Here is a 10,782-nt window from a genome sequence, read left to right as displayed (position 1 = left end):
ACAAATGCCTCAGGCAATCTCCTCCTTGTTCTCTGTCAAACACCACACATATCTGGTTACAACAGCCTGGCTGGCTCTCAACTTGGAATGCCCATTTCTGCATCTCTGCTGCCTATAACATCCCCTTCTTGCTTTGAGAGGCTTGGGACCACGTAAGTATTTTCTTGGGAACTCTGGGGACCTCATGACTTTGTACCTTGTGTTAGCAATGTTAAAAAAATTAGCATTTTTTTTAGTAATTTTACTACAAGTTCCCATTCCTCTCTTGAAAAACATATGTAAGGGCGAAGACATCATCTGACCTAGAGAAGCATGTGGCAAATACTTGGAAAACTACAAAACAATAATAACATTCTGTAGCCTTCACAAGTCCTCACAGCTATCCTATGGATGAGCTATCCCATCTATGAGGTTTATAAGGAAGATGGCAAATATGATTAATATCAACCTGTAAGAGCAAAGTGCCTGGGAATCTCTGACGAGGGAGCTATAATCACTCGCTTCCTTGTAGCTGCCTGGGATTCAGTCACTCATTCAGCAAATGTACTTAATGCCTACTGGTCATTGGGTACTGTGCTCAACCCAGGGGAATACAGGTAAATCGGACAAACCTTCATTTCCTGGAGTTCCAATGTCAGTGGAGGAAGATACATGCATATAGGACACTTCAAATCCCAGGTTGGCTACAGTAAGGGCAGACATGCCCCTTTCTATAGCAGCTGGCGTCGGACAGGACAGCAAGCAGATGGACTGGCAGCGTTGTCTTCCTTATGGGCTCAGGAAAGCCATGTGTTTGCCTGTTCCCTGCTCTGCGGCATTTCTCCCTGGGGCAAAACTGGCTACGTAATTTGTAGGGCCCAGGACAAAAGAAAAATGCAGGGCTACTTGTTCAAAAATTGTTAAACATTTCAGCAGTAAAGCATTAAAGAAAGTATGGGGCTCTTCTGTCTGTGGGGGAGAAGGGGGGCAATGAGGGGCTGTGCAAGCCTAAACGTGCTCTTCAGTCTCTTCTCTCTTGCATCGGAGTCTGAAGGCAGCCCCAGGTCCTAGTGAACTGACTCAGTGGTAGGAGGACACATACAGCTTCATGCAAATCAGTGACACATTTGGTTGAGTGCCTACTGTGTGCTCAGGGCTCTACTAAGACTTAGGGATACAGTGAAGATTCCAAGAGACAAATTTTATGTGTATACATGTGTGTGTTTGTCACTGAGCTTACTTCAGTTGCAGAGACCTACTATACATAAGCTCATTAAAAATGATGAAGAAAATCATCAGTGCATGAGCAATGTCGTGAAGAGAACAAAGCAGAGTGATGTGCTTGTGGGGGTGGGGGGATAGAGAGGGTGCTTTAGATGACTGTGGTAGAGCTAAGCCTCTTCAAGGATGTACACAGCCCTGTTTTTTTAAGAGTGAAAAACTAAATGTAAGCTCACAGCTCTGTCCCATGGGTGGATGCCCCTACACAATTATCCTGTAGAGCCATAACAAATGGAGTTGTGTTGCAGCTGTCCATTTACAAGTAGCACAAAAATATAATGCTGAGACTATTAAGCCTGAAGTTTTTATTTATTATTTATTTTTTCTAGAGCAACAGGTGAGGAAGCTGCTAGTGTCTGGCATCAGCTTGGTACCTAAATTTTTGCCATTACTTTTCCTCCTGAAGCAAATCAGAAGGGTCTAGGTAAAAGAAGATGAAGTCCAAGTATGTGTGAGACTCTTGACATGTCCCGCCTGAAGAGGGGCACTACGCCTTCCCCATTCGTGCCTTCACATGTCTTCTGGTATCATGTGGTGCCAAGTGTCCAGAAAGATTTGGCCATCCAGTCTCAGGAGGTTTCCAAAGCCTCCTCTATTCCATGTGGTCCCTCTTACACTCAGCTTCTGGGGCCAAAGCTGGAGCCACATTGTAGCAGTGCCCCACTGGGGTTCAGAGAAAATTTTACAGGGAGTGTCTCTGCCTGGTTCTCTGTTGGTGGGTCCTCCCTGTACCCAAATACCTGGGAATTTGGCCTGTGGAGTACCTCAGATCAGAGATTGCTAGGGAAACCCCTATCTCTCTTCTTCCCTGTGCCAAGGAAGGTGCTGAGCTACCCAGCCTCCTTCATGTAACAAGATTTGTATTCCGAAGGACTGGAGGTTGTGGACTGAGAGCTAGGAAAACCAGAGGCAGCTACATGAGGCCAGGAGACTTGGGGGAGCAATGGGGTGCAACAGGTGGTGGTGAGGAAGCCACAGCTAGAGAGCACATTTTAACCCCGCGGCGCATCAGCGAGCAGGAAGGGGTCGCCCGTGGTGCATAAGCCCACCCAGTCCTCATCTTGTTTCTGAAGCAGCTCCCTGCGGGCCACAGCCTGGGGCCCTGAGTTTCCTCTGCCCAGGCCGCGAGCCGCGGGCTCGCCGCCTTCTCCCTCCTCCTCACCCGCCCGTGGCTGTCTGGCAGCGCCGCAGTCGTGGCGGCGGGGGGACTCGGGGCCTAGGCGACAGGGCTCCAGCCTCCTCCCCGCGCCCGCGCGATCATCCGCCGCTCCCCACCGCTGCAGCCGTCACGTCGTCGGAGATTTCCATCGGGGCTGGGGGCGGGCATGGGGCGGAGAGAGCGCGGCGGGGCGGGGCGAGTGGGAGGAGTGAAAGTTGAAGCCCAGCAAAACCCTCCACGCCGCGCTCAGTGCGGCCAGACCTTGAGCCGCGACCTCCGGTACAGGTGGTCGCTCCGGTCTCTGCCAAAATGTTGCCCAAAGTTCTTCCAGTCCTCCTCGCCATCTTATTGATCCTCCAGTCAAGGTGAGTCTCCATCCCGGTCCCGGGAGCCCTTCGCGCCCAGCTTCTTCTCCCTGGGAGCAGGGACGGCTCCCGGGACCCCCCCCCCGCCCGCGTTCTTCGAGCCCCGCGCCCGCCTGGCCCCCCAGCCGGAGCGCGGGCTGGCCAAGTCCGCGTCCCCTCGATGCGCGCTAGTCTACGCCCGGTTCCCTCTAGGCTGGGCTCCCGGGGTCGTTGAAGGGGAGCCACTAAAGGAAGACTGGACTCCAGTTCTCGGACTCCCGCTCACAGAAGCACTGCGGTGGCTGGGTGACAAGCACTCCTTTTCGGAGTCTTGTGCAGTAAGAGGGGAGCGGCCCCCGCGTGACTGGCCAGGGCAGGATCCAGCTACTGGGGTCCGGGGGTGCATTTTGAGAAGGGGGTTAGCGGCTGAGGGAACTTAATTGCGCCAGAAATGTGTGAGTATTGCGTCGTCTGTTCTCTCCTGCTCACATTTTTTTAATAGTGCCTACTGAGTACCAGGCACTGCGCCAGGCAACTCTGACTTTACTTGCTTCCCATTTCGCTGCTCCTCTTGGTGCCCGTACCACGCAAGAGCTTTGGTTTAGTCTTAAGGGTTCCCGCACCAGCTATACCCCTCTCCCCACCGCTGATAGCTTCCCGCTAACTTAACTTATTCCTAGATACCCTGCTGGGCCTTGGCCCCACTGGAACCAGAGGCCAGGCATCTTACTCTCCTCTAACGTCTGTGGTTTGGGTCCTAGATTTCAATGCCCTTCTCCATTTTCAGGTTTCCCTTGAACAACCAGCTTCCCTCACCCCTTCTCCTGGCCCTGGGACTTGGTAGGAAGATTGTCCCCTGGATTTCTGGCTTTTGGGGGTGGAAGATGACGGCTTCCTTCTTGTTGTTGTTTTTGTTTTGAGATGGTTCCTTCTGAGTGTGAAGTGTCACAAGTTTGCAAGCTTCCTGATCTGTGGAGCTTTATGGAAGTTTCCATGGCACTGAGCTTGTGTCTTCTTTATTCGTTGTGGGGAGTGGGGAGTGGCTTCTGTGGCTCCCTGCTGTCTCACTAGTGTTCTGGAGTGAGACTAGCCTCTGCAGAGACTTGGTAAATGTTTTTTTATGCGTGCTAGCAATTTCCAGTCGTCCACATCTCTCCAAATGGGATTTCGACTAGTTGAGAAAGCTGACACGGTGACTGGTTAGGGCAAAAGATGGCGCTGGGGTGAGGGAAATAAGAAGAGAGTGGTGGTCAGAGAGGAAAACAGCAGGAAAAAGGGGCTGGGGAAATGGAAACTACTCTTCAAGCACAGCAGCCTGTGGTGTCAGGAAAGACCTGAGGAGGTGACAATGGGGTTTGCTGGGCCACACTGAACCAGGGTATCTGACTCTGGTCCAGGCTCAGCCTCAAATCAGTTGTGTGACTTTGGGCACAGTCGTTCTTCTATCTGGGCTTCAGTTTCTCCATCTGTAGGATGGAAAAGAGATCTGATTTCGGAAATAAATCTAACATCTCTTCTTATGCCCCCCCAACCACCGCCACCAGTCAACTGTTGGGGAAGGGGTAGTGCAGAGATTCAACTTCATTGTGGACCATTATGTCTGGAGACGTTAATGCCTGGAAAATCCCACTATTCCAATGTATGAGTGTTTTTCAAGTTTTTATTCTTTCTAGCCCTAATTTTAGACGAAAGCCACATTATGACCCTCTGATATCATTTTCACTGCAGACCTAGTCTAGGGGCAGGACGGCTTTGGTGGTCCCAGTGCTTTCGAATTTATTTGTTTGCCTCTGCACTTTTAAACCTGGGAAGGGACAGGGGTGATCTTGTCCATGGATTTCAGACATTTGGGAGGGGCCACTTCAGGCTTTTAGCTGGTCCTGGCTGACAGTGCTCAGCCTCCCATTGACTGCTGATTCTGACTGTGCCATGTTACCAGCCACATCACTCATTTTGCAGGGTCTCAGGTCTCCATTTTCCCTCCTCTCTTCACATAGTCTCTGGCTCTTATCTCTTGAGAGGACTGAGAGTTTGGCCTCAGGGAAAGAGGACATCTTCTAGATACGGCATTTGAAAGTAAAAACTGTATTTTTCAAGCCCAGTTCTTCCCTAGTGCACAATGCGAAGTAACCACTTCATATATGAGAAATGGTGTGGATTTGGCACATCTGCATGCCACTCAAGCAATTCTAACAGCTTAAAATACTGCAGAAAAATGCATTTTGCTGCTCAAGTTGGCAGTCCCTTGGTCTGCAATACAGGGGTCATGCCAACGTCTCTTGCCCTGTTTACCCATTATTTTAGGAAGCAAATTGCCTTACGGCTTAAAAAAAATCATTGTTGAATTGACATGCCAATATAAAAGCATAGACCTCATGAGTGAACAGCTCAGTGGATTTTCACAAAGTAAACAGGCCCATGTAACCAACACCTAGATCAGGAAATAGAGCATTGCAACCCTCTCGCCACACACACACACACACACACACACACACACGCGCGCGCGCGCGCGCACACACACGCGCATCTCCAAAATGCCTGTCCGCATACACTTTCTTCCCCAACGGAAACCACTCTCCTGCCTTCCAATATCAGATTAATATGGGATGTTGGCTTTTAAAAAGACTTTTAATTATAATTTTTTCAAAGATATATAAAGATAGAGGGAACAGTATATGGAATCTCCATGTAGCCATCACCAGCCCCATTGTTTGTGAACTTATGACCACTCTTATTTTCTTTTACCCTACCCACCCTGCAATTCTGACTTAGATTGCCTTGAAGCATATCTCAGACATCATATCATTTTATATGTTATTGTTTAAACATGTATTTGTAGTCATTAATGATTTCACAAACATAAGAAAATACGATAATTATACAGAAAATTTAAGAATAATTTATTCATGCCTCAACTATCCACTCAGTGTTCAAATCTCTCCTATTGTGTCATAAATGATTTCTGTTTGTTTTTTAAGAGTTTTCTTTTCAATAAAACAAGATCCAGATATTAGTAGGTGGGGCATTTTGATTTTTTAAACACTTTTTATAGAATTAGAACATGTATACAGAAAAGGGCTCAAATCATAAGCGTACAGCTGATGAGTTGTCAGAGTATGAACACAGCGGTGTAAAGAAAGCCAAATCAAGGACCTGAACGTGAGCAGGACCTCAGAAGCCCCCTTTGTCACTGCCTCCCAGCAAAGGCAGCACTATCCGGACTTCTAACACTATCGGTGAGTTTCATACCTTGGCAGACGGGCTTTAACATTTTTGTTTAATTCACTTGGTCTTACTAATCCTCTTCTTTTTCTTGGCTGTGGTGCATGGCTGTGGAACTCAGGGTGGACTTCTGTTGGGCAGCCAGTTCCTGGATGGCTGTCTCTGGGTGGAGGACTCCTGCCTTTCCTGCTTAGATACCCACAAAGGCTGCTCTTTAGCCTCCTTCCCTTCTCCCCCTCCCCCCGCCCCCAGTGCAACGAGTATTACACAACCACAAAACTGCAAAATATTCCCGCAATTTTCTGGTCCTTTCTGGGAGAGGCTGTTCTGGCTTTCGCAAGCATTCCTCTCAGCCCTGGCCCTCTGCCTGCTCCTCACTCCCAGGTGGTGCTGGTCAGGCTGACTAGAGGCCAAGGCTAGTCACAGTGGGCCAGCGCTCACACACAAATGCCGTCTTCATTTCATGTGGAACATTCTTTTAAAATCTAGGTCTTAGTTTTGTTGATTTTTTTTTAATAATAAAAGAGTTATCATAAAAGATGGACAACATAGAAAGTCCCCAAAGACAAGCAAGATTTAAAAGAAATTCACAAGCCTTTTCTGTCACTCTCTTATCATTTGCTTTTACCAGTCACAATTTAATCAAGCTTAGTGTTGAAAACTTATTTTGCTTTGCCTCTGTCCCAAGAGGCACCAGCTGGGGCCCCTACAGAGTGCAGGGCAGAGCTTCATTTTTCATTTGTATGTTCTAGGGTCGAGGGACCTCAGACTGAATCAAATGATGAAGGCTCTGCACATGATGTCGTCTATGGCCCCCTGCCCCAGCTTCTGGAAAATAAGCTTCTCTCTGAGAAAGCACAGTCAACTAAGACTGAGACTAGGCGCAGAGTGGGCAAACTGCCACAAGCCTCTCGCATCCTGAACACTATCCTGAATAATTATGACCACAAACTGCGCCCTGGCATTGGAGGTGAGTAGCAGAACAAAGTCCTTTCCCTCCTGGAGGGTCCAGGGGTTGAAGGTATAGGCATGGAGAATGGACCTGGGCTATAAAAGAGGGTGCCATGCACATGAACAGGAGCATCCGATGTTGACCTGTTGGGTAAGAGATATTAACTCTAGTCTCAGCAGTGTCATTGACCTTGATTAAGACTTTTCCCTTCTCTCGCCTTCAGTTTTTCCAACCGTAAAGTGAGAGGACTAAACTAGGTTGTTGATCTTCAAGATGTATGTTCAATTCTTAACAGTCCATGAGCTGCGTTTTGCCGTGGAAGAACAAATAAAGAAATAAGATTGGACACTGAAACTGTGTGGTCCAACACTTACTTGACTCCCCCTTCATCCCCTCTGACCACTTCCTCCCCTGTCCCATAACCTTTTTTAATACTTACCCTCTGCTGCTTCTGCTTCCCTTACAGAAAAGGCCACTGTGGTCACTGTTGAGATCTCTGTCAACAGCCTTGGTCCTCTCTCTATCCAGGACATGGTGAGTACTAAACTTTCCTTACAGTGCTTCCTAGCCCAGGGGCTGACCTACAGGGCATTCCACAGACTTTCTGCTTTCTGCTCTGTATGTCTGTAACAAGTCCAACAATTTATTTTCTGGAGGGAGGAAGGGGTTTTTTAATCACTGTCTTGAGAATGAGACTGGAAAAGGTAAGTCTCTTGCTACTTGAAGAGGATCTTCAGAATCAAGGCCATATCTTCCAGTTTTTCCATTGAAAACAAAAATAATAAAGCAATTTTAAACACCACAATGGAATGCCTCTTTTATTCTGATAATTATTTGTATGGACATAAGTCTAAAGTTACTAGCTCTTGCTCTAAGACTGTTTCTATATTTTTGCTCTACTCCCTTTTTTCCTTTCCACTAGTATCATCAAGTGTCAGCACTGCCCCCATTTAGCTTTCCTCATCTCCCACCTAGAATACACCTACTCCAATCTACCTACTAAGTTGGCCTCCCAAGTGATTCGTCTCCTGCAGTACTGGCTCTGTTTACTACATGAAGTTCAAGGCCTTCCATGGTTGTATTCCTCTTCACCCCTTTAGAAACCACATGCTTTGGTCACATTGGAGTATGGGTGTTCATAGATCACCTTGTGCCTCTGAGCTCTCCTTCAAGTGATTTTCTGTTTGGTATGCCATTGTTCTACTTTCTTACTTGTCAGCTGCCTTCTTTTTCAGTATCTAGCTCAGACGACATCTCATTCATGGCATCTCCCCAGACCTACACACCTGTTAATTGCTTCTTTCTTTTTCACACCACATTTCTTTCCTTGGCAGTTACACCTTTAGAGTTTATATCACAGTTGTTTACCTGATTCCCTACATCATTTCATTGTAATTATTTGTTGTATGTCTGCCTTGCTGTCTCCACCGTGGGCTCCTTGTTGTCAAGGGCTCAGTATATGTTAGCTAAGCAAATTAGTGATGAAAGATGTTCTGCAAGAATCACTTGCATCTTCAGAGCCTGACACTGAGGAAGGCTGTGATAAGCAACTCCATCACAGCCACAGAATTGGCTTGGCCCAGGGCAAACAAAATTTTAGCATATTTACTGGTACCCAAAAAGTGCCATGTGACTGGGTGAGTTTAGAGCCTTGGCTCTTAGGTGGGCCTTGCAGATAGACCCTCAAAGATAAGTTAACCTTCATGGAAAATCAAGGTGTTTACATAGGCTAAGTGGAAGAGCAAGGTCCCCCACCGCCGCCACCATGAGGCTTTGACTGCCTGATTCTTCAGGCACACTATTTATGCAATACTATATAACAAATTACCCCCAAAACATAGTGTCTTATTAAAGCAATAATCATTATCTCACAGTTTGTGTGGGTCAGGAATCCAGGCATGGCTTAGCTGGGTTCTTTGTTTCAGAGTCTTTCACAAACATGTAATCAAGGTGTCAGCCGGGGCTGGAGTCTCATCTGAAGGCTCAACTGAGAGAGGATCCATTTCCAAGACTACTCAGGGGACTGGCAGGATTCATTTCCTCTCTGGGTGGGGTCTGGAGATCTCCCTCCATCCTTGCCATGTGCACCTATCCACAGGGTAGCTCACAGTATGGTAGCTGGCTTCCATCTGAGTGAGGAATTGTAGAGAAGATGCTTAAGATTAAAATCACAGGCTTTTTATAATCTAATTTTAGGAGTGACATCCCATTGCTTCTGTGGTACTCTCCTCATCAGATGCAAATCATGAGGTCCATCCCACAGTAAAGTGGAGGGGATTACAGAAGGGCACAAATACCAGGAAGTGAAGAACATTGGTGGACATCTCAGAGTCTGCGTGCTACACATGATTATTATGTTCTTCTGTTAGAGCAACTCCTAAAATGGAGTTGCTGAGAACTAACAAGAAAGGACAGATACATGAGAGCAGACAGATGCTTTTGAGTTTCTGTCTACACTTTAAAATTGCTGTTTTTTTTTTTGTCTCTTCCCTTGATGTCAGATTTACTTTCTCACTGCTAACAGTGTGTTTACCAGTATGAGAATTGTAGTCTCCTTTTTGTCTTGCAATTTACCTTTTTAAAATGAGTATGAATTTAGCAATTAGTTTTGCTAGCATTGTTTATAAACTAAGAAACACTAAGTTCTGTGCAAGAACCACAGGTAGAGGAGGGCTTGTGGTCCCACCATTGTGGACATTGCTGACCGTTTCAGGTCATCAGTGTAGGAGTGGGGAAAGTGGCTCAGGATGTATTCTAGCTGGGCAGAGAGCATCCTGCACCAGTCTCTGCCTCTCCCCTTTAGCATCCCAAAAGCCAAATATAGTGCTCAGTCCACAGTAACCTCATGGTTCCTAGAAATTTGCATATCTATTTCTCTGTTCCTTTGTTCTATTTCTGTGCTCCTTTGGCTTGACTTTAAGGCACAGCCAACCTAATTTGTAAGTAACCAGTTCAATTTCCAACAAGCTGGTTTGTTCATTCTTTTCTAACATATCACTCTCCACACAATTGGTGGCAGCTAAATTTCCTTAGGTGAAGTGAAGAGAACACACATATTAACAAATGGAGCAGGGGGTGCTAAGTTGCTTTGGTTTGCTTCGTCCTGTCAGCAGTGGCCTCACCTGACAATGCTCTAAGGAGATAGTCTAATAACCCAGCAGTCTCCAAACCTAGCATGAAACATAGGGCAGTTCACAAAAGAGCCAAAAACTGTATTTTCTTTGGCCAGTAAGGTGGTGCTTTATTCTGAGCCAAGAGTCTTTTGTAAATTCCAAACTCTTACATGTAGTTTTAAATTATCCTGAGATGTCTTGCCTTCTACATGGTTCCAAACAGTTTTTTAAAGCTGTGAGAGGTCCCTGTTCGGTGGTGTACTTGGTAAGGAGGGAACGCATGCTTCTGCCACACAGTCACAGAATATGCCAGTACCCAGCAATTCTTGTCTCCTTGGATCCTCATGACAGCCTGCATGGAAGCCAAAGCTGCCATTAGGATATGGATCCCTGTTTTACATTTGAGGAAGCTGAGCCTTCTCAGAAATGTGAGTCTTGGCATTGGGTACATACTTGGTGTAGCTGCTTGAGGGGAGTTTCAACATCTTTTAGTCAAATGTTGTATAGAGAGCAGGCCTTGTCCTCAGGGAGGAAAACCTGAGTGTGTGGTTTTGGAACACCCAGTCTGAGATTAAAAGGCAATGAGTAATCTGGGAATGACTGCCCATTGTAGCATCAATAGTTGCTAACTATTTTTTTTTTTTTTTTTTTTGAGACGGAGTTTCGCTCTTGTTACCCAGGCTGGAGTGCAATGGCGCGATCTCGGCTCACCGCAACCTCCGCCTCCTGGGA

General features: G+C 46.8%; 1 protein-coding gene across 1 annotated transcript in view; it reads left to right on the top strand.

Annotated features, from left to right (window-relative positions):
* Positions 1-2,651: 2,651 nt before the first annotated feature.
* The window catches only part of GABRE (gamma-aminobutyric acid type A receptor subunit epsilon), a 19,340-nt gene continuing 11,209 nt past the window's right edge, over positions 2,652-10,782 (top strand). Inside the window, exons 1-3 of the mRNA XM_032264080.1 lie at positions 2,652-2,784; positions 6,738-6,955; positions 7,404-7,471. Of these exons, the coding sequence (XP_032119971.1) occupies positions 2,729-2,784; positions 6,738-6,955; positions 7,404-7,471 (342 nt within the window). The 5' untranslated portion in view covers positions 2,652-2,728. The remainder of the gene's footprint in view (positions 2,785-6,737; positions 6,956-7,403; positions 7,472-10,782) is intronic.

The sequence above is a fragment of the Sapajus apella genome, unplaced genomic scaffold (assembly GCF_009761245.1).
Source record: "Sapajus apella isolate SASKATOON/1434 unplaced genomic scaffold, GSC_monkey_1.0 scaffold142, whole genome shotgun sequence".
Classification (NCBI taxonomy): domain Eukaryota; kingdom Metazoa; phylum Chordata; class Mammalia; order Primates; family Cebidae; genus Sapajus; species Sapajus apella.
The sequence above is the reverse complement of the archived record's forward strand: the minus strand, read 5'-3'. Positions and strand labels throughout refer to the sequence as shown.